The 27,830-nt window shown below is 32.5% G+C and overlaps 7 protein-coding genes and 1 non-coding gene across 8 annotated transcripts; 6 read left to right on the forward strand and 2 right to left on the reverse strand.

Annotated features, from left to right (window-relative positions):
• Positions 1-1,473: 1,473 nt before the first annotated feature.
• Positions 1,474-3,333, forward strand: SPO23 (Spo23p; the record flags this gene model as incomplete). Its single annotated transcript, XM_001647118.1, has 1 exon — positions 1,474-3,333. One exon carries the CDS (start codon positions 1,474-1,476, stop codon positions 3,331-3,333), a length of 1,860 nt encoding a protein of 619 aa, XP_001647168.1.
• A 5,060-nt stretch (positions 3,334-8,393) lies between these two features.
• Kpol_1036p56 (homeobox domain-containing protein) lies at positions 8,394-9,191 on the forward strand (the record flags this gene model as incomplete). The annotated part of the gene is made up of 1 exon (XM_001647119.1): positions 8,394-9,191. The coding sequence occupies one exon, from the start codon at positions 8,394-8,396 to the stop codon at positions 9,189-9,191; it is 798 nt and encodes a 265-aa protein (XP_001647169.1).
• Positions 9,192-15,176: 5,985 nt separating this feature from the next.
• Kpol_1036trna4 lies at positions 15,177-15,249 on the forward strand. The gene has a single exon. It is a non-coding gene; the product is annotated as a tRNA-Arg (tRNA).
• Positions 15,250-15,505: 256 nt separating this feature from the next.
• On the reverse strand, positions 15,506-17,587 carry AVL9 (Avl9p; the record flags this gene model as incomplete). The annotated part of the gene is made up of 1 exon (XM_001647120.1): positions 15,506-17,587. One exon carries the CDS (start codon positions 17,585-17,587, stop codon positions 15,506-15,508), a length of 2,082 nt encoding a protein of 693 aa, XP_001647170.1.
• A 986-nt stretch (positions 17,588-18,573) lies between these two features.
• On the forward strand, positions 18,574-20,895 carry HPR1 (Hpr1p; the record flags this gene model as incomplete). Its single annotated transcript, XM_001647121.1, has 1 exon — positions 18,574-20,895. The coding sequence occupies one exon, from the start codon at positions 18,574-18,576 to the stop codon at positions 20,893-20,895; it is 2,322 nt and encodes a 773-aa protein (XP_001647171.1).
• A 331-nt stretch (positions 20,896-21,226) lies between these two features.
• CFT2 (cleavage polyadenylation factor subunit CFT2) lies at positions 21,227-23,692 on the forward strand (the record flags this gene model as incomplete). Its single annotated transcript, XM_001647122.1, has 1 exon — positions 21,227-23,692. One exon carries the CDS (start codon positions 21,227-21,229, stop codon positions 23,690-23,692), a length of 2,466 nt encoding a protein of 821 aa, XP_001647172.1.
• Positions 23,693-23,981: 289 nt separating this feature from the next.
• Positions 23,982-25,466, forward strand: MSL5 (mRNA splicing protein MSL5; the record flags this gene model as incomplete). The annotated part of the gene is made up of 1 exon (XM_001647123.1): positions 23,982-25,466. The coding sequence occupies one exon, from the start codon at positions 23,982-23,984 to the stop codon at positions 25,464-25,466; it is 1,485 nt and encodes a 494-aa protein (XP_001647173.1).
• Positions 25,467-25,616: 150 nt separating this feature from the next.
• CLF1 (Clf1p) lies at positions 25,617-27,680 on the reverse strand (the record flags this gene model as incomplete). Its single annotated transcript, XM_001647124.1, has 1 exon — positions 25,617-27,680. The coding sequence occupies one exon, from the start codon at positions 27,678-27,680 to the stop codon at positions 25,617-25,619; it is 2,064 nt and encodes a 687-aa protein (XP_001647174.1).
• Positions 27,681-27,830: the final 150 nt, after the last annotated feature.

The raw sequence follows: 27,830 nt of genomic DNA on the forward strand, positions 1-27,830 counted from the left end.
CAATACCATGACAGAAAAGAGATGAGATGAGATGAGATGAGATGAGATGAGAATGTGATAAGAGATCAAGTTTGCAAGAAAGGGAACTAATGGAAAGTGGAAAGTGGGAACACAGGTGGCGCTGAATCACATCACCGTTTAAACAATATCCAAGACCAAGAAATGCATTAGATCCATAGAGCATGAAATTATACAAATTGAAATTCTCAGTTCTGAGTTCCATACAGCAAGTGAATATGAACGGCACAAGCTGTTAAGTTACAATCGATATCTATAAAGTTATCCACATTATTCTGTTGATTAATGATTAAAAATCGTAATCACAGCAAACCACACGTCTTGAGAGGCTTATTCTGTTTTCGTAGGTACACTTAATCGTTTCTTATTGGCGAAAATCATTAAACATTGTTCTATAAGTGGAAGTGCATTGACTCTTGTCATTGAAGTTATCTTCTTTATTTACAATCATGTTCATGATCTTAACAATAATCATAATCATAATTATAATCATACTCATACTTATAATTTCAATCTCCAGTTGTACAAGTTACAAGTTACAAGTTACAAGTTGTGTAGCTTGTGACAGGGATAGTTATGATTACTAAATAAGGTATTCTGCAATGCAATAGAGTTAAGAAACGAATACCCCAAATATGCTTTTCTTGTTCACTGAATCTGATATCTTCTTGATTCATCAATCAATCACCAGTTATCGTTCTAGTTCTAGTTCTAGTTCTTGTAGAGTTAATGTTTGAATCAACAATTAAAAAGAAACCGTATGGTTTCTTGTTCCTAGTTTAAACAAGATTCTATTGCACTTGTATTATCCCAAATCAAGTAATACTATATCCATCTATCTTATGATTCAGGAGTAATGTTCTTGATGGATCAAGAGGCAGAGTAAATATCTATTCTGTCTTGTTAATACAAGTTGACTAAAGTTGGTTCTTGTTGCTGATCGATGTTCTTTTATTCGTTTGATCCTGTCACTGACACAAATGTTGATCTACTTGTAACTTTTCATTTGTAGTTTTTAATCCTTTAATTCTTTTTTACAGTGCTATATAAAAGAAATGACATGATGTATTAGAAGTAGTTGTTTCTCTTTCATTCCCCCACTTTCCAGATCTGTATATTATTCCACAATAGCCGCTTATTATCGTTTTATCTGATAGTTTTAGTTCAGTGTTTAAAAGAGAACTACGTCATACAATATATATACTTATATATTTTATATCTTTTTGTTGTATAGTTGTGTTCAAACTAGTTTTATTGTTTCTTTGTTGAATACGATACCCCCCTCTTCTCCCCTTTGTCAGCATTATATATTCAATAACAGAATACTATAAAGACCTACAACAACAAAAAGTATATACTTTTTAGTGACTGAATTAATAAGAACTTTGGTGGATCGATACTCATTGTTTTGGTTTAGATACTGATTTATTCATCTGGTCCATTTAAAGAGGTATAATGGTATTTGAAGTCAGTTCTGTCTCATTTAGTGAATCAAATGATAATTTAACGACAGAAAATCTGAAATCAAAGAATTTACAACTTACTCTCATTAATCCAATACACAGAAGCAAAAATAAAAATAAGAGTAAAGACAAAGTTAAAGATAAAGATGCTAACCTTCATGATGTACAAGCCAAGATTGAATTTTTTAAAAGTAAACATGTTCCCCAGAATAAACTTCCTATTAAAATAATCAAATTGAACAATTTGAAACATGGTGGAACTACAATTAAAAACGACACAGGTAACTTCGAGTATAGATACAATCCACTTGAGTTAAAATCAAATCCATGCATTAATAAAACAAATAATGATCATGAAGGTTATTCAATCGAACTCATACTAGATCATGGCTCTTCAAAAGTATTTATAGCAGATTTACCAGTACGAAATAGTGTCAACGCCTCAATATATGATACTTTCTCTACTTCTTCACTTTTTGACTCTCCAGAGGCAATCTTCAACGTTGATAACAGTCTCAACTCTAATTCCAATTCTAGTCCCAATTCCAGTACCAATTCCAATTCTAGTCCCAATTCAGTACATAGTAATTATCTGAAATATTTTTACGATGAAGTTGCTCCTGTGTCATTGACCGGTAGGATTAAGATAAACGTTTTTAATGAAAAGTTAAAGCACCCATTGTTTTTAAAGTCATTATCTGTCCATTTCAAATGTTATTCAAATGAATATGTGTGTTATGTCGATCCAGATAAAAAAAATAATTCACATAATAAAAATAATATCAAACTATTCGAAAACGATTCAAATACAAAATTTGAACCTATAATACATTTAGAAATTTTAAATATTTCATCAAGCTTTTTGAAATTTACAAATGGAATTTATGAGTTCCCTTTTGAATTTAAAATAGAACCAAATAAATTCCCAGCATCCAATTGTTCATATTTCGGATCTACACTATATAGAATCGAAAGTTACATCAAAATATTGAAGAACTTTAAGAAATCAAATAATTCAGATACCATTATTTTAACAGATGCTGTCACTGTTAAACGCGCATTGCCTATTGATAGCTTTTATTTAAGAAATGAACCACTAAAGTTAGCAGGTGAATGGCAAAGGATACATTGCGATTCAAAGAATAATAATATAAATAATGATTTATTATACCAAAATTTCAATGATCAATTGAACTATGAAATATATTTGCATTCAAAAATGCTTGTAATTGCAAGTCCAAATAATTTGAAAGAAAGTGAATTCCAATTGAACTTTCAAATAGTGAAGAAAATGAAAAATTTCTGTATATCTAAACTTGTAGTCAGCCTAGCACAGTTTAGTTCAATTCCATGTATTGATCGATCAACTAAAAAACCAATGAAAACGTCATACGTTAAAAAAATGGAAGTAATTTTACATTCAGAGGATATTGAACCTAATTTCGACGAATATAATGTTTTCGAAATTAATAACTTAGCTATATTCGATGAAAATTCCATGAAAGAAAGTTCAAATAACAAAAAAGTTGGGTTCTATTTTGTTAAACCGTTTTACTGTGAGAAAAGTACTAAATTAGAAAACAAAGCCAGGCTAAAAATCACACATAAAATTATAATCCAGTTGACCATGTTACATGTCGAATCCACGGAACCATTGAAAACAAGTTTTAAAAAGAAGACTATACTGACGTTCAAAGTTCCAGTAGTTCTTGTAGATTATGAAATGTCAAGCAGCCTAAATTTGCCCACCTACAACAAGATTAACAACATTTATTCAAAAAGGGAAACAGTTTTAACTGATAGATGTATTAATACATTACCGGATTATCAAGGTGACAGAGTAAAGTACTAATCATTAAGACAAAATTAATTTAGGTAAGTTACTATAACATGCTATAATCGGATTCAGTGTCTCCTCACAACAACATATCAATGTCATTGTTCAAAAAAGAGAACTTACAACAATTATAATCTGGAAAAAAGAATAAAATAAACAATTAATGAATTATAATTCAAAAGTTTTTTGCTAACACTTTTTTATAATTGTTTTTACAATTTAGAAACGAGAAATAACAACCCTGACCGTTGTAATCTATCTAAATACACATATGTATTATTTATTTTATTATTCTTGAAATCATTATAATATAATTTCATAATTAACAAGATATTATCGACAATAATAATGCATAAAGATCAATTTTTGAAATTACATTTAGAACCATTTGTCGTTTACTCACCTCGTCTTTCATGTATGCTAGGTATTCAATTGTTCAAACTTTAAAAGTCGATGAGCCTTAAAGATCCCATCGTAGTTGGAACCAAGATTTCACTATTTTTAACTGATTTTCGCTGTCGTCTCTTACATTTCTTAGATACTTATGAAATCAAGAAAAAGAAAAGAAAACAAAGAAACCCCCATGTAAACTTCAGAATGTTTCGTGTGACAACTTCAATTGGAAGAAGATCAGAAGAGGTAATAAACGAGATGCAAATGAGTCCCAATTTTAGTACATTTTTTAACATTATTAATGATAAAATTGACAGTTGATAGTCACCTCAGATGGTTTTTGTTTCTTTTTATTTTCTGCTTTTGAACAGTTTATTATACGTAAATTTGTCTTGCAACATAACTATATCCAGTAGATGGTTACCAAATCAAAGGTTCAACGGGATACCTATTTTTGCAGAACCACTTAGTTCCCAACTTGGACTTCAGACATTTGAATTTTTAGGACATATATGCTTTGTCAGACAAGTGAAGTTTTAAGCAATTGTCATTTTAAAACAAGAGCGCAATAATTAACCATTTTAGTTGTTAGTTGCTAGGCACTTGAGATAGATGGGAAAGACGAACACAGCAAGACAATAAAGAGAGCAATAGTTGGCATAAACAATTAGACAGTATAAACAATTAGACAGTATAAACAATTAGACAGTATAAACAATTAGACAGTATAAACAATTAGACAGTATAAACAATTAGACAGTATATGTGGTTTTGGAAACTGATTGAGATGATATGATTGAACGAATGAGGTTTTGCGTAAATTCGGTATTTTCAATGCAGGGTTATATCTCCACTTAGCGCCAGTAAAGATAGGATCCGATTTCAAGATTGGAGCAGTATGATCTGTAGTAACTCTTCCAAAGACCTAAAAAGTTCAAAGTGTTGGTGCGACGTTTGCCAATTGGCATCATGGATGTGACAGAGAAGGGTAAAGAGAGTTTAGAATTAGAGGTGTGTGTAAAATCAGAATATAAACAAACATATTGTAGATTTGTTAATGAATATAGGAATATAGTCCTGTGTTTGAGAATATCATTTAATTTTACGACAAGTTACGATAGTCTACAAGAATTGAAGCAAAAGAATGAAACAATTTACTTTTCATTTGAAAAATAGTAAACATATTTGGAATATCGTAATGAGTCTAAGGCAAGCTCTCACTTTAACGATTAGGTTACTGTAGAAATTCACATTAAATAAGGGAAAAACAGAGAGAACAATTCTTTCTTTCTTTTTATTTTTAGGTATAGCTTGTAATAATAATATTATTGTCGTTGTGTATATGGTTATTTCCTTCAATGACCTCATTTAGCATAGCTTGCCAGATCTAAAGAGTTTAACTCAAAGGGGTAATCTATGTCATTTAATTCTTGAATAAGTAGACGACATAATTAAGTTTGCCATTTTTAATTGAAGCTTCTTAGTAATGGAAATTCGCTGGCCAAAGTTCGATAGCCATAGGTTAGCAAAACGAACGGTGGCAGGCATCACACCAATTTCAGTTACATTAGAATGAACTGTCCTATCAATTTTGACGAACAGCAAGAAGCAAAATGGCAAAACAAAAAAAAGAAAAAAGAAAGAAAAATAAAAATCCGCTCTAATTCCAATTATAGAACTCACCGTAGCAACGAATGGCAATATGGACTTGAGGTTAAAACAATTCTCTTACTAAGATTAAATTCAATCTGGCTGAAGCCATTTTTCATATTGATCTATTTTAGATTAAAATTTTATTTTCCTTGTACAAAGAAGCTAGCGGGGGTGGAAACAAGTGTGTCAATTGAGAGAGACCGAAGTTAGTAATGTCCCAACATTTCCAGACTTAATCGGTTATTAACACACAAAAAGTACCAGAATATCAACACACGTATATCAAACTGAATTCGAAGAGTGTTGGTTTAGACGGAGAGAACCGCCAGATTGAGATTGGACCCATATAGTTTGCCAATATCGTTCGTTGTACACCGACTTGAGTCTATCTGACAAATATCATCGCCATCGATTTTCGATGGAATAGGCCAAAGTCACAGTTTGTTTGCTTATGACAACAGAAGGAAGAGCCAGACAAACTTAAAACTGACCTTCATTGTGCCAGCGAGAACATGCTGGACAACAACCGCCCAAATAACAAACAACAACAGAATGAAAAAAAAGAAAGAAAAAAGAAAATAGAGATCCGTTCGCACGGTAGTCAACTCTTCACAGATGTCGGAAAGCATATGGGCCCCTTTTTGTTGACAAGCTGACGGAGACAAGCGGAAGGCAGGAAAAGGAAAAAAAAAGTAACGATTATTAGTCCAGAAACAAGAAACAAGAAACAAGTGCATGCTCGAGTATTTTCAAACAACATCGAAATGGCCGATTCTGATAGCTTTCTGTTTCTTTTTCTGAGATTCTCTGTTTTGATGGATCGCCTGGAGCGCCATTACGTAGCAAACAAATTGCTTGCTATATTCCCACCATTTGCATTTGCATTTGCATTTGTATTTGCATTTGTAAATTGTAAATTGTAAATTGTATGTAATCTGTAGTTTGATAGTTGAGTTGCAGCAGAAGGAGAGGTGGTGGTGGTGGGGTCAGGGAGGGCAAAAAAAAAGACCGTTGGATCAAAGGGTGGACAACGCAATCCCAACCGAAAACATACGTATCTGGGAGGTAATCATGGCCACACAAGAACGCTTGACTGAAAACCACTTCACAGCAAGAGAGAAAGAAAGAGAGAGAGACACACAGACAGACATGGCAAATATCAGCTGCAGCAAAGTTTTCGTTTCTTTTTATTACATATTCTAAGAATCTGGCATTGTTTTAAATAAACGAACGTACGTACGGAGAGACACACCTGCGCAAGGAAAACCACTACCCAATATTACTTTTAGGAACAAACACCCATACAAACACTTACGCTCACTCTCTGCGTGGAAGGAAGGGCAACGAAGCAAAGCCAGACTGAACAGCGTACCGTTGTGTATCAGGCTTTCTCTATATATTATTATTTCTGGGCTTCATTTTGGAAAATTCAAGAGAAAACTACGCACCAAAAATCGACGTTTCTTGTTTTTGGATTCTCACCTTTTTTAGTTTCTCCAATTCCACTCAAGAGACACATACATACAGCACACGTCTGTCCTGACGTTGTGTCTTGCTGCAAGTGACTTCCGAAGCCACTACAAAACAAATCAAATCAAAATGCAGCACAGCAAGAGAATTTGTCTCTCTTTGTTGGTTTAATTGTCCTTCGCCTGCCTAGTGAATTGGGATACGACGATATTCTTCAGTGTCTCGTCTGGTCAAGAACAAAGGTGGAGAAAGGGGAGCTCAGACGAAATGAGAAAAAAGAAAGAATTGGCTGCAGCAAACCTTCATACAGATTAAGGATAGCCTGGCAGCATCCGGTATTCAATTAGCTTTCCATTGGCTTATCTCTCTCTTTCTCTCTCTCTTCCTTCCTTCCCCCCTCGGTCCGTCAACTTTGTGACACTGCGAAGGCAACAGATGAGCTGGAAAAAGAAATGCCCTGCCGTTTGTTTTGCATATTGCATTTTTCTTTTTTCTTTTTTTTCCTCTCTCTTTCTCTCGTTTAAACGACACCTCGCTGGACAAGAACTAGGGCAGAAAGTTGAAATGAGACACAAAGAGCTGATACCAAAATATGACACTCACGGAGTCTTCCATTCGTTTAATTTGTCTTTTCCCTTTCGATCTCTCTTTCCCTCTGGCGAACCGAACGGTTTACACAATTTTTTGGCAAAACCCACCAGGAAAAGAAACGAAAAGTTTGTTCACAACGGTTTTCTCTCACAACTTCAAATCGATCCAACGATTTGTACGTACAAATGCAACGCTTTTTGTTTTACTTTACTTCAATTTGGTTTTGGTTTTAGTCCAATCCAGCTGGTTTATCTGCTTACTTTGCAAAGCTGAATGAATGAATGAATGGACACTTGAGATTATTTCAGATACTTTGTATATACCCATCCCATCTCTCTCTCTCTCTGTCTCTGTCTAAAATTAAACAAAAGGGGTCGGTTATTTTTAATCAATTATGGTTACGGATTGTATGCAGGAATGGGTGGGCTCTCTCCAGCTCATTCTCAGCTGTATGCGAGAAAGGATGGGTAATATTTGTGTATGCATCGCTTTTTTTTTTTTGCTTCCTATATTTTAGACTACAGAAAACGATTAAGATGTATATATGTATGTATTGGTAATTGTAATTGCAATTTATTGTACGAAACCGCTTAGGTCACATTCTCTTGCAACATTGTTAAAAGATATCCTTGTACATACACATTTCTTTCTAAGGAAAGGAATAGAATTTTAATTATCGTTGATTATCAACTTTTAATTAAAATATTACTTTATTCAAACCTCTATCTTATCGAGAGCTTGCATATATATATAAATGTCCTTTTTATTTGTCGTTTTCTTAAATTTCAGTCCTCTATATTCACTTTTGGTAACTATTTGTCTTTTCTATCCATACCCATCTCATAAAAGTAACTTTGTTTCAAAAGTACCCTAAACGATAAAAGATATACCACACAAGGTTTAAATATCAACTGTATTACAACATACTATCAAGAAATTTTATAAACACTCAAAAACTTACCGAAATTATGATTCACACTATGCAATCCCCACAACAAATAAGATTACCTTCAATTAGATCATTAATCGATTCAATCGATAATTATGACTTACCTTCAATTCAACAGTCATCGTTAAATTCAAACACTCACTACAATTATCAAAATAATTACATTTTAGAACCAACTACAATTACAAAAAAAGATTTAAATTATAATCCTCATCTATCTAGTCCCTCCTACTACAACGATAGGGGTGATACTAGCCAATTAATATCAAGCCATAACCATCATCATCATCATAGCAATAATATTTTGACCCCAATGCCATCACCTATCCCATCCCCTGTACATAGTTTAGTAGCTGATGAAAAACAACTGCTATCGGCTGCCGCTACTATTAACTCAATTCACAACAACGTTGCCTCTACCCCATACAGAAATACTATCTCAAACGTATCCAAAAAATCAATGAAAAAGTGTCATGGTATCATTGGTGCTGGTAAGAGATCTAATTTACCTAAAAACTCTGTCCAAATCTTAAATCAATGGTTGTTGAACCATTTACAAAACCCATATCCAACTCCACAAGAAAAGAAAGAACTTCTGAAACAAACTGGTTTGACCAAAATACAATTGTCTAATTGGTTCATTAATGTAAGGAGAAGGAAAATTTTCAGCGATTACTATGATATCGTTAACAAGACTGGCGAGAGAAACAAAGGAAATGGGGACGAGGATCACAACAACTATTTACAATTGTCAGCAACTAGACGAAAGAGACTAAGTGATAGATTGGAAGAATTAAAGAGATTGAAGGATTTATAGTATTTTTTGAATTAAGACCATTTATCATACTCTAATCAAAACCACGAGACAAAAAATAAATAAATAACTAATTTTAAAAAATTTCAAAGTATGTAATGTTTTTACTCAAACTAATAAATTAAAATAGAAATAAACTTCATGAAGAATTCGTTTCATTCGAAATAGATATCTAGAGAGCAGTGTTATTTAGAATAAACTTATAGAAAGAATTTGGTTGCAAAAGATAATTCTTTTTTTAGTTTTCTTACTAAGAATAGAACTCATATTGCAATATCCACTTAATTTGTTCATTCTTGGAACGACATATTTGTCGAGACTTATAGAAAGAATGAAGGAACCACCTGTTCTTATTTAGTAAAAGCGGAACAAAATAAATACCTAGACGTAATTTCACTAATATTCATAATTAATTTTAGATTACAATTTCTGTTCTGTAGACTTTGTATCAAAACGATTTGATATAAATAAAATAAGATAGGCAAGAAAAATACGAGTGCATACTTAACTTAATATTTGGAACAAGTAAACCTCATTGATTCCGAATGATCATTATATCGTTATAGACTTTCCTCAGCCTAAAGAGAAACCCATTTTATCATCAACTGACACTTGTTTCTTTTTTATTTACAGAATCAAATAAGGAAAGATGACCAACGACTATCAGAATTCGAATATAACTAATCAAATAAGACCCAACCCTTGTAATTTCCCAAAATCTATTTTTAAGAATCATGGAGGGGTCTGTCAAGTCAATACATCATTAAACAACTTCAAGATCTAAACCCTATCCCATAACAGAAATTAGCGGAAAATATTCCCGAATACAACAGAAGTCAAAATTGTGATCAAAGCGACTTCCGAACAATCAAACTCTAAATTTCTGAATTTGCATATAAATTTAACAATTTCGCATATCGTAATTGCCATTTAACATCTATTCAAGTAAATACCCTAACAATCCACTGTAGAAACTTTATTTAGATAACAGGAGCGACTCACTAAGATAACTCTTGCCAATCTGCTGTAATTACCAAGTTAACCTCCATCAGTCTCTGATGATGGTGTACCAAGCCAAAACCATTGAGAAAATCGAAATTAATAATCAATACCTTGTTTGTTAATGTCTCAATTAGAAACAATAACAATATACTCATTACTTCATTTTGTTCTCAATAATCAAATCAGGTAGTTTTCTCTCTCTCTCTGTGCGTCTCTCTTTATCTCATTGCCAGCATCGAAAACTGGACGTTCTTGCCTATCTCCCTTCTTTCTTCTAAAATAGTTTTATGACCGCATTTTTCTTTAGTATGGTGACATTTACTCATAAGGAAGTGAGTTGTCCAATACCTCTTTCGTATTGTCGGGAAATCAGTAAACCAAAACAGTAATCTTTGTTGAGCTCGTTTAACATTCTTTTAAGATCGTAAAAAAGGTCGTTTCTTTTTCAAATATGTCAAAACAAAGAAAAAAAAGATAGCTTTCATCCCTTCTACGGAAATTGCTTACTGCAAAAAAGAAGGACATGCATGAACCCAATGCGGAAATGTCAAACCCAAGCGAACTCTTTTCTTATTTTGGGATTATTTTCGTGGGGGGGGGGAGGCGACTTACAAAAAAGAAATGTGGCGCTAATATGAGTTTTTCGTTTCTTTTTATTTTACAAAATCAATTTCAATTTTTTTTTTTTGTCGCCGCTAACTAAGGTCAAAATTGTGGGAATCTTTCTTGTTTAGTAAATTTGTAACGAGAAGATGAATTGGGATAAGAATCTCAACTCGATCCTTTACAGTTATAACAATCGATAGGAGGATGATGATATCTTTGATGAGGAGATGGTGGAATGATATATCATATTTGGAGAGTTTTACTTCAAGAAAAAGAAATGAGTAGTTATTTTTGTTGTTTTTGTATATTTAGTAACATTATTAGTAATCTTAAATGTGTCGATTCAATTAAAGAGACAATATGTCTATAATTGTTATATAGGACATGTGATATTTACAGCACTTTTTAATATATATATGGTGTAGGTTACATACATGATACTGAAATATGGTAGTTCGATTGTGGCCATTAGGGAGAGAGAAATAGGAATGGAACAGAGCGTCCAAGGGGTTCTTTCCTCTTCATGAACACGTTATTATGTCAGATTTTTGGAATTATGAAATACCCCTCTATCAAACTCTCTGATGGAAATTCATGCATATTCTCTTAAGAGTTTATGGTCAATTAATCTTCCCCTCCTCTTTTTATTTTTTTTTTGCCCTTTTTGCCTTTACCCTTAAGCTTGCTTTAAAATCTATATGCCATGCATGCATGGTACGTAAAATCGTAATTTTCAACCAATTATTTGGTACTATAGTCAAACGATTCAAGTTTACAGTTAAAACCTTTTCGTTGAGTAAGCAGCACATGCAAGTCTGATTTTATACCCTAATTCATACCATCTATAACGTGGTAATTAATTTCATTTATACGAGATAGCCGCATCTTGGGATAAAATTCGGCTTTAAGATGCTCGCTGTTCTATAATTATTTTCCTTTCTTTTTTCTTTTATGTGTGAAAAAAAAAAGAATGGTACGGTAAATCAGCAGGTATCTACAAGAAATAAAGTGATTTTGTAATTGGACTTATTAATTAACATCATAAAGGGACCTTTGAATCTATAGTTACCAGATGGAATTAACAATTGGACAAAATTCAAGAAAAAGAACAGAAAAATAATTTAACCTTATTTCTAATCATCTAAATTTATCGAACCATGGAAGCATTACTAATAAACCGGAAATATTCTATAATAAATATTCATTTATATTCTTAACTACTATAGATAGAAGATTCATGCTTCAATTCTATATGCAATGTTTCAAAACTTAATGTAAACGAGAAACAATAAAATTGAAATATTCAGCTAATTTCTTTGTTACATTAATTATCCAATTTAGATTCAAATAATACATATACAATTAGATGCTACCATTATTCATATGCCTTATAAAAATTCCCTTCTTTTGTTATGAAATTTTCTATAATAAAACAGATAATTCGTAGCGTCTGTTTCTGCTTTACCAATAATTTTTATGACATAAGTGATCTAATGTAATGCTTTTGTATACAACATACAAACTTCAGCTTAATATGATATTCTTCAACTGATTCAGTTCTGTGTAAAAAGATTATTAACTAAATATGGCTAGATATCTTTAGTAAGAAACTAAAATTCGATTATCAGCTAACTCTTTTCAAAAGATTCTGTAAAGTACTGACATATGTATCAAGTGCAAAAGAAATCTCCCAACAATTGCCTTAAAACCAAGGGTCATTTTTAGAAAGAAATTGATTACAACTTGTATATAATTAGGCAATAGATTTCCCCAATGTATTCTATTTATGGTTATTATTCATTGATACAGTGATAATATGCATAATAATAAGGAAGCTAAGGCTAATTAATTATATAGCCTTAAATAACGTCAATTAGGCTATCTTTATTTTTAACATCAATAGAAGAAAAACTTGAAATTCAAGTTTACACTCAGTCTATTCATATATCAAAGTAAAGAGGATGGCTAAGATGAGAAATACTTGATTATCTTCTTGTTTCTTATAGTAATAAAGTGTCTTAAATACATTATCCTGTCACTTACAGATCATGAATTATTTTCAAGTGTCTTACTTTTGTAACAATAGTATATACGTACTAAATATATGCTAGATTTTTACTGAATCTCAGAAACTACAAGATTTTTAACTTATTTGATGTATACTCGAATTCAACTTTCCTTATATTTTAAAGGGATAATATAATTTGTTGCTGTTGAACAATAACCTATTGTCTTCTTGAAAGTAAATTATGCTTTATTCAATATTTGATCGTTGGGATAAGGAATTGTTGTTAATATTCAACTAGCATAATTTGGGTAGCTATAGAATCTGATCGTCAGTATGTGATAGTCAGCATTCATAATTTCAGTAGATCACTCACGACACAAATTACTAATTTGGCAGTTTGAGATAATTTATAATAATTATGGCAGCGGGAAATCAATTGGTACTAATTCAGGTGACAGGAAATACCTGGAATATAGCTATGTACCAAATTTACTAATACAACATTTAGATTTATTTTATACATATTTTAGAGGCTGTGTATTTCTGGTGTAGAAAAGGGTAAGAAGTTGTCACATTTCAATAGAACCAAAGGTCAATTAAAATATCGGTAAAAATCTGAAGGGCCGCATAATGAACATACAGTAAATTCTAATAAAAACAGCATGGTATTAATTTTTTAGAAACTAATGTAGTATAGAAATGTGACAAATTTTAATATTAACAAGGGAAGACAATAGAATGCTAAGTCCTTACAAGAAGTGTATCAAACTTACCTCTGATTAGTATACCTTGAAATGCCAATATCAAAACAGACTACTAGGAAAGTATGTTCCTGCTTATTTGATTATATCAATAAACATCTCTTCTATAGAAAACTAAAATTAAATATCGAACTCGAATCCCAATCGTTATTGCTAATGAATAAAATTCGGACTACCTGAATTAGTATTAAATGACCTTATTAATGTATTACTCTGGTATTAATTACTTCGTACGAACCTTGATAGTGACGAAATATGTGTTGTTGCAACAACTTTGTTTCATAGTATCAATGTTGCTATAAAGAGATATTATTGAACATTATTTAGTATCTTAACTTGTACATAAAAAGATCAATCAACTACATTATTAAATAATAGTATATTTATTTCATCATACAGATCTCTACATTAAGGTTCCCTTGAATAAACACACATCTACCTTTATTCTAACATATGCCAATTTGACTCTAGAATCAAATAATAGCTAATAGTTTACCAAAAGTTAGTTAATCAATACAAAATAAATACAGATTAAGATTCACACCAGACTCTATACCATTATTATATTACAAATCTTTATTCATTATCGTAGTTCTTGGTGAGTATACCGCCACCAACCAGTCAGTGGCAACCTTCAGTAATACCTTAATCAGTTCTTTAGACAACTCGACGAAGGAGTTTGTGTTGCAAGGTTTTACATTAGATCAGGACATGATGGTGGCTAAGTTTACTACTATGCTGCATACGACTACACCATTTGCGACTAAAGTAGGGATATATTTCATCAACATTGACAAGACCATAACAGCCCATAATGATATAGTAGTCGAACCTCCCCCTAACCTCAATGCAAATGAGATGTACTCCTTTGAAGATGCTATTCTGGACGCTCCTGATCAAGATATCTATGAAGGGCCAGAAACACAGGATGACATTAATAAATATATAGAAGCCATGTATGCAGATATAGAGGCCAACATACTCGTTAAAAGAGGAACTCCGTAGATTGGATATGTGGTTTTGGCCAAGGCGCCTGTAGGTCTTATAAGAGTTACATCAAGGAATGCAGTAAGAGTAGATGTTCTTGTATATCTTTTTGGGCTACGAAATCATGTATTACTACCAGGGTGGTGATCAATAAGGTCTAGAAACTAAGAGATTAGTTCCTGTACTATTGAGACTAGATTCATAGAGGTACCAGCCATTATCAGTTAGGAATTTCAACCTGAAATTTATGAAGTAGTAGAATAAACTAACTAAAAAAAGAGAAAAAAAAAGATATATAACGTAAAATAAAAAGATCAAAACACTACATTATGCCTTACATTACACCATTTTGGATTTGGAACTACTAGCAATTGGTAGGCCTTGTCATATTTTAGATATATCGTACATGGTAGACACTTCGAATCACATGTCGACCATTCCACTCCACAATACAGACAAGTAGAATAAAAGCTAGACCAGCACCTTATTCAACGTACACGTATTAAATATCTATAAATTCTGAATTCAAATATAGCTTAACAAAAAATGCAACGACATAACCTGGATCTCTTAAATTATCACAATACTCACCAACTCCTTACTAAAAAAAGTAACTAATTCTTGTTCCTCGTGGCCCAATGGTCACGGCGTCTGGCTACGAACCAGAAGATTCCAGGTTCGAGTCCTGGCGGGGAAGAATATTTTTTGCATTTTCAATTTTTTCTCATCAAAATTCCAAGAATCGAAATAGTATTATTCAAATACTTCAACAATCCAAGTAATCAGGTTAATTGTGGATGCGAATAAAAATATCTTATACTATACAATACTATATGCCTATAAAAGAAAGAGTCAATTCAAAATAATTAAAAATTGAAAATTGAAAATTCTTCCAATTAATTATTGATCGCATTTGGTTCCTTTAACCAGATTCTTAAGAAATACCTATATTTCTATTTTTTACTGCTTTCAATTAGTTCTTTCTTGGTGACACTAGAGTCCACAGATTCAATATCATTGGGCACAGAAGTAACTTCCACCAGTTCCTCATCTTCCATAGATTTAAAATCATCAGAGGTTGTTAATTTCAATGTTGCTATTTCTTCGGACACTTTTGGTTCCTCAGATTTGGAATTATCACTTTCAGATGTTATATAATGTAATCCTAAACCAATAGATGGACCTTGATTTTCTACTGCTGAACCCTTATCATTATCATCACTGCTGTCATCACTAGAAGTTTCTTCACTACTTTCGTCACCGCTGCTATCATCACTACTCTCTTCGTCACTTCCGTTGCTACTTTTTCCAGTAGTATTGTCTTCATCACTTTCTTCATCTAGTAGATGTTGATCAGCCTTACTTTTCAAATCATGTATATCATTCTCTTGACTACTATTTTTCTTTTTATTGAATAATTCCTTGAATGCCATCCAGCGGTTACTGAAATCCTTGGTATGATTAGTATGTGAACTTGAGGTAGTGGAAGTCCTTGAAAGGGATTCAGAATCTTTCTTTTCATTTTTTTGTTTTTTTTCGTCAGATAAACTACTATTACTACTGTTATTTTTTTTTAAATTCTGAAATGTTGCTATAAACTTTTGTTGGAACGCTTTGAATGGATCAGGCCCATTAAATACATGCTTTGGTGGGAATAAATCAAAAATACGATCATCTGTGACTTTGTTAAAAATAGAAAAACTTTGAGTTTTTTTCCATTCATTTACCCAACTTATATTAAACAAGTTAATCGGGTTTGCGTGAATCATATCATCTTGTACAGTCATCAAAGCCTTTTCATTGTTTTTATGATTTTCTAAATAATCATGCAATTTTACACTCGATAACAGTCCAATTAAATAATCTTCAAATTGCCACCTTATAAAATCTTCGCTACCTTCAAATTGTGAATTTTTTGGAGTTTCTCTATCATTTTCATTCCAACTTTCGCTGACTACATTCGACATAGATTCTATCCATTTTTTATCATTTGCAGTTAATTGCAATAGAGGTTGTAATGACTTATCTATAATTTCTATAGTGAAATTATCTGTATCTACATATATCTGACATAACTCATCTTTTCTTTCAGATAGTAAAGAATTCGAAGTGCCTATGACAAAAAACTTTGATTTTTCATCATTTATATCATTGATTTGTTGCAAAGGAGTATATGGTGAGAAAAATCCACCAGTTTCAAAAATGTGGAGAGGGAACCCCATAAAGGTAAGAACAGAAGCCCTGTCACTTGACTTAAATGAAGTAACAACCTTTATATCTGACACATCTTTATGCAACATCGGACTACCAGAGTTCTGGAGATTTGAGATCAAATTAGGAATCAAACTTATCAAACCAAATTGTAAATTACATAAAGATTCCACATTATTACCATAAAATATTATTTTCTTTTCCAAAAATAATGCCTTGAATAATACCAAAGTTTCTTTTTTGAAATCTAATATTATCTTACGTAAGCATAAACCAACGTACATGTTACTATCTGATAAACTTGTCGAAGTCATTGGCTTAAATAATGATTGTAAATTATCATAAAGGGAAACAATAATGCTTCTATCCGTGAAGTTCTTCTGTGAAAAGAAAACATTAGTCACTATACTCAACTTATCTCTTATTTGACCAAATATAGGTTGATAAGAAACCACTACTATAGCTTTTTGAACAGTAGAACGGGTTACTTCTTTATCCTTATGTAATAATTCTTCACTGCTAATCTGTTGAGAACAGGATACTGCAAATAAAGTAGTACATTCTTTACGTTCCTCTTCAGTTAACCCAGTAGCCCCACCTTGAGGACAAGTTTTAGTCTTTGGATTAAACAATAACGTAAAATATGTAAATGTCTCCTTAAATGAATGTGATCCATCTGGCAACGCTTGAAATGGTAAATTTGGCCATAAAGTTGATTCATCTGTACCTTCAGGTAACCCATGCCAATATTCAACTTCAGGACCTCTAGTATGATGAAAGTCAACAACACCAACACCAACAATAACCTCTTGATTGATATTCATTGCAGCATAGGACTTAACTTCAATATTTTATTTTAGAACTTGTTATATTCCTTTTTTCGATAGCTTAAAGGAAAAAAAAACAGAGTAGTAAAGATCTACTATCCAGTGACCACTGCCGACCTTTGGAAAACGGGAAACACAATCACAATTATGAAAAATACCAGATATGATCAATATCAGACCTGTCAATGACCATTAGAGTCCTCTAGAAGTCATTTCATAGTCATTATAAGGTATTGTTCTTCATATTCGATATTGGTTTCTGATATATGTATATTGGATATTGAATATCTTATAAAATGTAGACAGGGTAACTTTCTGTAAAAATGGAAGAAAAAAAAGAAAAGAAAATTTTTATAAGGAATTTTGGAAATGACACAAAAATAAAATTTGAAAAAGTATAAAAGGGAAAGGTTTCAGAATGGAACTTCTAAACAATTCTATTCACTTTTATCTCAATTACAGAAGATAGTTTCTAATGAATATTTTATTTATCTTGAATCTGATTTAGAAGGAAAGGGCCAACAATGAGTGACCACAGATTTGAAATGAAAATTTATCAGAGATCAATCCGATGGCTATGTTGCGGAGAGTAGCAATACTACCATTTTTATCAAAATAGATATATAATATATATGTAATATCATAAATTGGTATTTGTACAAATTGATTAGTATTTTTTTCATAACTTCTTCCTTCAGCAAACTGCAACGTCTGCATTTGTGGCACTAGTTGAAGTGTCCCATCGATCTCTTTACATAAATAATTATCATTTTTAACGGAATGATTTTGACCCATATTCTCTAATATTTGATATTGAAACTTTTTATAAAATGTATAATAATGAAATGAAATAGGTTATAGGCTGGAAAGATATCAGAGATATTTAGATTTGGTCTCTATTGTTCATATATAAAGAACTCTATATAATATTTCCAGCGTATTTGTTGGATTCCTTTCACGATTTTTAGTGAAGTCTAGAGAATATGAGCAACACAATGGAAAAATGTGCACAAGAATGCGTAGCACATCTAACCAAGACCTTTACCAACATAGCTAATGAAAATTCAGATGTAAGAAGGGTACCATTGGAGAGCTCTGTGTTTAGTAGCGATTTACTAGATTTTAATTGGGGTATCTCCGAAGATCTAATTGTAGATACCAATAAAGACCTTTTTGTAGATTATGTTTTGAAGACTATGATATCAGATTGCATAATTCCTGAAAGAGAAGGGCAAGAAGGTAAAGGATTAACAGCCAAGACTTTAGATATGTGTATTGTAGTTTTGGATTTTGTTTATCATTCAAGGAAAAATAGAAAAATTCCAGGAAATTGGGGGTCAACCTTTTTTGAAATATTCTCGCATTGTTTGAATTTATTATCTTGGCCTTCAGAAATGTTAGATTTCTGGCCTTATACTGAATCTAGAATCGAGTGGTTTAAAATGGGGAATTCCTTAAACCCTGTTGAATATGGTTCTACGGAATTGATAAGTTACAATGCTCCTCTATCACAAAAACTTCGTCAATGGAATAGCACTTTAAAAACTATTGCTAATAATAACAAATTAAATACTGAAGATCACTACATTATGAAATATAAGTTTGAAAAGTTCATTTCGGAAATTTTGCCAATTTCTGACGAAAGTAACTTCAATCGTTCAGGAACTCTATCAACTAATTTCGATACAGGCGACATTTGGCATAGTTCAAAACCATCGAATGACAATACTATAAGAAGACAAACTTCAAGTGAAAAATTTCTATATGATCATTCAAAAACGAGAAGCAGGTTATTTAGAGATCCAGTCTATTTTTTTTTCAAGTGTACAGAAACAAAAAGTACGATAGAACAATATCTGACTCCACTTTTAAACGTTATGTTAGAGGCTGAAAATGAATTTTATAATCAAATAAGAGTGACCAGTACTAGAATATCTGCAGCAAATAATGCTCTAAATAAAGGCTACCCTTTCAATTATGATAGTCTCAAAATCAAGGAATCCTCTTTTGTAAAGAGTTCAGTGGCTATCCAAGAGAAGCTTGCTAAACACTGGGATGGTTTCTATAAGTGCTATAATGACAGAAAGCAATTACCAAGTATTACTTTTCTTGATTTGTCTTCAAAGAATGCTGATGGATTATTCCAGCAATACTCTAGAACAGATAACGATTACCATAGAAAACAATTCATTTTACAATTTTCCTCTTTTGTATCACTGCTGAATATATTAGCATCATCTGAAGAGGCTAGCAATTTCTATAAAACCTGTCATGCAAAGGATAATCCAACAAGAAAGGATTATGATGACTCCTTAACCCCAACTCAAAAATCATTGATAGCATATTTTCAACAGCTTTTTGAAACTAGAATCGTAAGTTTCTATAAGAATAGAGATCCTACATTTTTAAAGATTATTCTTGCTCTAATAAAATCCGATGAGAAACTATTATCGAGCAAAATTGATGGTTTCAAAGAATTCAGTAATTTAAAAACATCAGGAGAAGAAATCAAAGTCCCTTCAATAGATGAGAATTTTAAAAAATTCGGATTTGTTAAGTTAGGTAATAAAAATATCAATAATGTTTGGAAGATTGATTCTGGTTTAGACTTAATAAAAACTAAAAGCGTGGATGCGAGAGAAAATTATGGAATACTGAAAAGAAAATGGGAGGAAGATCCTAATAATGAAGAAGGAAATGATAAAATAGTAACACAATGGAAAAACTTAAGGATTTTAAGATCCCAATATCTATTTGATTTCAATAAAGTGGACGAAGACACAGGTATTTCTGGACTTTTTGATGATTCCCGAGTAGCTGCTTCTACAGAAAGAAAAGATGAGGAAAGACAGAACCTAGTCAAGAAATTAAAATCATCCCATTATGAAGATTTAGAAACGGCAAGAACATACATGGAGAAAGAAGAGGAAAGGAAGAAACAATTAGAAGAAGAAAGAAATAAAATCATTTCTATCGAAACTGAGAAGACTTCAAAGGAAGAAAACGCAACATCAGAGCCGCAAATTGAAACAGCTAGTGCATCTGAAGCCCAAACGCCTGAACAAGAGGTAGAAATAGAAACTGGAAAGGAGCAAGAAGGAAAACAGGATGGAGAACAAGAACTGGAATTTGCAAAGGAAGAGACGCTCACCACACAAAGTAACAGTCCAGCAATTGAAAACTCTGAAATCGAAGCTACAAAGGAACCATCACCAAGCATTGATGCTTCTCCAGAAGAGAAACAAGATCTAGAAAACGTTCCTGATTCAGAGTTATCCAACAGCAACAACCACGAAAACAATTAGTCCACTTAAATTTACCTTAAAGAAATATAAGTATTTTTTTAAGACTACATCTATGCATAATCTTTAGTATATAGCATTATAGACAGACAAATAAACATCATCTCTTGCATCAAACTTAGTTTAACTCAAAAGTATCTTACTGGTTTTTGACCCTGTCATCATGTCCATTGATATCTAGATTATTTTTCATAAGGCCGAAGCATAAAAGAAGAGCTTAAAATTTAACAATATGAATCAAGTATAGATTGATATTAAATATAAGTTATCAGCATCACCAAGTAAAACGATAACTTGACTGGAATATTTAGCAAGTGAAGGCTAACCAAGTATAATGACTTATACGTTCCGCTGTTGTGATGATGGATCTGGTTATACTGTTGGTACAATTGTCAGGTTTGACAATGTTACTATCCTTATAGATCCATCTTGGAATGGAAAAAATGTTTCATACGCTGATAGTATTAAATATTGGTCTACAATAATTCCTGAAGTTGATATAATTTTATTATCTCAGCCTTCTTTGGAATGCTTAGGTGCTTATTCCATGTTGTATTATAATTTTGTTTCTCATTTCGTGTCAAGAATTGATGTTTACGCAACTCTACCTGTTTCAAATTTAGGTCGTATTTCAGTAATTGAACAATATGCATGTGCTGGTATTATAGGACCTTATGAGACTAATGAGATGGATTTAGAAGATATTGAAAAATCATTTGATAATATAAAGACTGTAAAATATTCACAATTGGTAGATTTGAGATCAAAATTCGATGGGTTGACTTTAGTAGCATATAATTCAGGTGTGAATGCTGGTGGTAGTATTTGGTGTTTATTAACTTATTCTGAGAAGTTAGTTTATGCTCCTCATTGGAACCATACAAAGGATACTATTCTAAATGGTGCTGCACTTTTGGATAACACCGGTAAACCACTTTCTACGTTAATGAAACCTACAGCGATTATAACATCTCTAGGAAGATTCGGCTCAGCACTCTCTTTTAGAAAGAGATCTAAGAATTTCAATGATTCATTGAAAAGGGGTTTGAGTAATAATGGTTCCATTATGATCCCGGTTGATATCACAGGTAAATTTTTAGATTTATTCGTTCAAGTCCATAATTTTCTATATGAGAACTCGAAATCAGGATCTTATAACCAAACACATGTACTATTAATAGCATATTTCAGAGGAAAAGTATTGACATATGCCAGATCAATGTTAGAATGGCTTTCTTCATCACTGATGAAAACTTGGGAATCAAGAGATAACGCCTCTCCGTTTGATATAGGATCAAAATTTAAAGTCATCGATCCTTCTGAAATATCAAACTTTCCGGGCTCAAAGGTTTGCTTTGTATCCCAAGTTGATATACTACTGAATGAGGTCTTAACAAAATTATGTAGCATGAATAAGACCACTGTTCTAATGACATCAACTAATACCAACAATACACAGATTTTAGAAACTATGTATGAAAAGTGGGAAAAGGCCAAAACATTACAAAAATTACAAGATGGTAGTACTATATCATTTACAGATACCGTGTTGTTAAAAATTGCATCATATAAACCCTTAGTTAACGAGCAGTTAGAAGAATATAATGCCAGATTGAAAGAAAGAAGGGATAAATGTAAAGAAACAGTGGAAATCTTGAAAAAAGAAGCAAAATTGGGAACTAGAATTGGAGATATGTATAGAAGTGAAGGTGTTGGATTGATACACTCTCTAAATGACGAAGAAGATGAGGACGAAGATGAAGAAGAAGAAAATATTTTAAATTCAACAAGTTCACAAACAAAATCATTTACGGTACCAGTTGATATAAAGATCAATAGGTCTGCAACTTCAAAACATAAGATGTTTCCTTTCCAACCGGGTAGAACAAAAATTGATGATTATGGTTCTGTAGTTGATTTCAACATGTTCATCCCAGAAGAGTTAAACACTGAAATTGATACGAACAAAAGGCCATCTTCAAGAACAAATGAAATGGATGATGATCCATACGATCTTGGCGATGCTCAAAAGATAACAAAAAGATCAAGAAGAGGTGACAGATCAAAATCACAGAATGAAAATGCAGTTTCAATAGATAATATCCAATATCTAGAAGCTGATAACAATCCAACAATACGAACCATATCAGAGAATAGATCTCATATAAATTGTACATTTACATTTATGAATCTCGATAGTTTGGTAGATACCAGATCAGCAACGGTTATCTGGCCGTCCTTTAAACCAAGAAAAATTCTATTGCTTGCTGAGAAAGTTCCTCAAAACACACACATAATTTCAACCTTACAAAAGAAGGATATAGAAATAGTGGAGATGCCATCGAACGTTGAACAGCAATTTACAACCACCATCAAAGCTCTTGATATATCTATTGATCCTGAACTAGACCAAATGTTAAGATGGCAAAAAATTGGTTATGGTCATACTGTAGCCCATGTAATAGGTCGTCTAGTGAAGGAGAAAGTACAAAATTCTAAGTTACAAGACGATGACAAGGAGCCATTAAGGACCAAAATGGTATTGAAACCAATGGAAAACAGAACGAAGGTTCATACAGGAATTTCCCTATCTATCGGTGATATTAGACTAGCAGAAGTGAAAAGGAAACTTACAGATCAAAAGCATATAGCTGAATTCAAAGGTGAAGGTACATTGGTGGTTGACGGCCAGGTTTCGATACGGAAGATCAACGATGGTGAAACAATTATTGACGGTTCTCCTTCTGAACTTTACGACATCGTCAAAAAGGCAGTGGTAGAAATGTTAGCTAAAATTTAATTACTATACTCTTATTCAAGAAACAAAATGCATTATATTTAGTGAACTGTAGATAAATAATATAGATAATCAGGTACTATATCTGATGCCTCTTTTAATAGAAACAATACTTAAGGTGTAATATGGCTTAATATGAAATATCAAATTATCCATCACTATGAACGAATGTATAAAGGTTTATAAGAAGAGATGGAATATTTAACATATAAGATGCCTCAGACCAGTAATAAATGGATGCTTAAAGCATAGAAGTAAATACCAAAACTTCTATCTCAACCTTAAATCACTAATGAATACAGAGGATACAAGAGGTAGAACACCAAATAAAGGGAATGCTGCTCTTTGGGGATGCTCTTCGGCTATGAATAGCATGAAACGGTTCAACCATCTGCCGACTACAATTAATGGTGCATTAACACAGGAGCAGTTGATTGCTTACCAGACTATGTTTAGAATACAAGAAATAACATCGAAGTTGAGAATGAATGAGTTCCAGATTCCAGAGAGGAAAAATCGTTCTCCATCTCCACCACCAGCCTACGATGCTCGAGGCAGAAGAACTAATACAAGAGAACAGAGATACAAGCGGAAACTAGAAGAAGAAAGACATAGGCTAGTCGAAATTGCTTTAAAATTAATACCACATTTCGTAGCTCCTGAAGACTATAAGAGACCAACAAAATTCCAGGATAAATATTATATTCCAGTTAGTCAATATCCAGATATTAACTTCGTAGGTCTTCTTTTAGGTCCTCGTGGTAATACATTAAAAAAATTACAAGAGGACTCACAATGTAAAATAGCCATAAGAGGGAGAGGTTCTGTGAAAGAAGGTAAAAACGCCAATGACCTTCCTCAAGGTGCGATGAATTTTTCTGATCCTTTACATTGCTTAATTATTGCTGACACTGAAGAAAAAGTTCAAAAGGGTTTAAAAGTTTGTGAAAATATTGTTGTCAAGGCAGTAACTTCTCCAGAAGGACAGAATGATTTAAAAAGAGGTCAGTTGAGAGAATTAGCCGAATTAAACGGTACTCTAAGGGAGGATAACAGACCTTGCCAGAACTGTGGATTAGAAGGACATAAAAAATATGATTGCCCTAGTAAGGAAACATATGCTTCTAGGATTATATGTAATAGATGTGGTCAATCAGGTCATGTAACCAGGGATTGTAATGCCGATATGAGCACACAAAATAATGGATACCAAGGGAAGCCGAAACGTTACAACATGGATGAATATAATTATGAACAACGAGACTGGAAAAGAAGACATATATATAATAATAATGGCTACAATAGTAACAGCTACGAAAATGAATCACAAGAAGTTATCACATCCTATAGATCTCGAAATACCAGGTCAGCTATACCTACTGGTTACGATACTTCAAATAGACAATATAGCACTCATGCGAACATGAGCAGCAGTGATCCTTTGATTGGGATGCCACAGCATAATGCAGTAGAACTCACCAATCATCAATATAATTCTTATGGGAATAGCAATAACAACGCTGAAATAAACAGTGCAGCTGCTGTCAGCGATTCCAAAGATCAACACGATGCTCAATCACAACCTTCAAGAGAGCTAACTCCTGGTATACCTTCAGGAATATCTGACTCTTATAGTTTAGCAGCACCTCCTGGATTAACAGGTCCACCTGGCCTTGGTACCCCACCTGGACTAGATGCACCTCCAGGGCTTGATGATACCAATGGTCAAAATACCCTACAACTTCCACCTGGTTTAAGTGGACCACCTGGTTTGTAACATTAATAGTTAAGTAATATTAATACAATACGATTTTATTTACTTATTTATAAAATCTGGTTCGTGCTTGGTTAAGATTTATCTATGTATATAAGGAAACCCTAATCGAATGCTAATTACAATGCAAAAAATTAATAAAATTTATAAGAATTATCCCCTTTGTTCAACTTCCCAACTTTTAGCCAAATCTAAAATTTTCGATATATTAGGTTTTGGCTCTGCACTGACGTCATCTGGGAAAATGTAATCGATATATTCAATTTCAATACCATCCTTAAATTTCTTACTTCTCTTTGGTTCAGGAAGACGACCCAATGCAGACTTCTGTGTAGTCACATCACCATAACTATTCTCAAAAACTTGGAGAGATTCTAACATATTTATTCTTGATTGTGTATCACCAATATTTTTAAAATGTTCGATTCCTCTTTCAAATACGGCTCTAGCACGATCAAAGTTTTCTTTTGAAGGCTCAAATTCGAATTCATCTTCGGAATCACCATCTTCTGTTGATGAATCTTGCCTATTTATCTGTTCAAGTTGCGCCTCTGTTGGTGCAGATGCCTCAAAATAAGCAAAATCAATCCATACTTGAGTAGCATAATTAGTAAATTCAAGTAACGATTCATATACATTTCTTGCACCTCCATAGTTTTCAGAATCAGTCTCGAAAGTAATGAAACTTTTAAATAGAAGAATTTTTGAAGCTTCTGATAGGCATTTTATACTATCAGATAGAGCAATTTTAAAAATCCCTCTTGCTCTTTCTTCATCACCTAAGTTTGATTCTAACTGTGCATAATCTGTCCAAGGTTTAATATGATCAGGGCTAAATAAGACATATTTCTCATATATTTTCCTTACTCTGTCAAACTCTCTTAGCTTTATTTCAATATCAATATATCTTTGAAATATTTTCTCATCAGGACACATTCCTAGAGCCATACCTAGAATTTTTCTTGCAGAAGTTATTTCATCCTGTCTTATTTCAAAATTGGCATAAAGAATCCACACTTCAGAGAAGCTGAAAAGCTTATGAGGTATTATTTCTTTGATTAATTTATTGTATAATCTCCTACAATTTGATATATCAGAAGATTTCAGTTCTAAATGTGTTAAACATCTAATCCATAAATAAATGTACCTTTCCCATTCTAGAGATTTTACCTTATCATCTGGGGTATTATCCGTAACAGCACTTTCTAGTTTTGTCAAATATTCTGTCGAATAATATGCTTCTAATAAATCTAAATAAATCCACCAATTATCATAATTCTTTGGGTTCAAATTTAGCTCAGCTTCATATTTTGTTTTCCTTCTAAGGATAATATTATTATCTAGAGTTGCCGAATCACCAAAAGTCTTTTCAAATTTTATGGTGGCATCTCTTATCTCAGTATTTTCAGGCCATTTTTGAGATCCTAATTGGAATAAAGCTTTGGCTCTTTCATATTCTTCTTGCGTTGATTCCCAATTTGCAAATGCAATTAAAATTTTGATACTTTCATTAATAAAGTCAGAGCTACTATCAGAATAAGAAACTAATGTATCTATAGCTGTCGAGTAAACTTTTCGTATCTTCGGTACATCTCCATAGGTTAATTCAAAGTCGATCCACCTAAACCAGGTATCACTACTTGGGTGAACCAAGACGTATCTGAGGAATGTCTCCCTAACACCATCGAAATTATTCTGTCTAATTTCAAAATCAATAAATGAGTTCCATGCATTAGGAAGTGGCTCTAATGATATCCATTTTATATATAAAGATCTAACAATATCTGTGTTACCCAGGGATTCTTCCACGAGAAGGTATTTGTACCAAAACTTGTCTACTCTTGGAAGAGTATTAATAGCCAAGTTAAGCAAATTTCTTGCATGATTAATGTATTTATTTTTCAATTCAGTGTCGATATACCTTATCCACAATGGCACATGAGAGTTATCTACCAGTAAAGCTCTTTCAAATATGGACCTTGCTCTTTTTAAATCATGTTGATCAACTTCAAATTGAGCATATCTTATCCATTGTCCCATGTCAAGTCTATTTCTCTTAAGATACCCCTCATATTCAGATCTTTTCCTTCTTTGAAGGTCTTTTAATTCTTCTAAATCCAATACATCAACTTTAGTGATGAGTTTTGACTGTTTCTTCTTCTCTAAAGCTTCTTTAAACAGCTGATCAGACGTAATCTGTCCATTAGTATCACTCATTCCCTTCTTATAGACTCGATCAGTTCCTTTTACTCCTTTTACAATCTTCCTTTTGTATAGCTCATCTCGTTGAAACTTTTTTTAACTTTTAAAAGTCATTTGTTCCATATATATCAATTTAAGGCTAAGCTAAGGCCATCGATAAAAAAT

This window comes from Vanderwaltozyma polyspora, genomic scaffold, assembly GCF_000150035.1.
Source record: "Vanderwaltozyma polyspora DSM 70294 KpolScaffold1036 genomic scaffold, whole genome shotgun sequence".
Taxonomy (NCBI): Eukaryota; Fungi; Ascomycota; class Saccharomycetes; order Saccharomycetales; family Saccharomycetaceae; genus Vanderwaltozyma; species Vanderwaltozyma polyspora.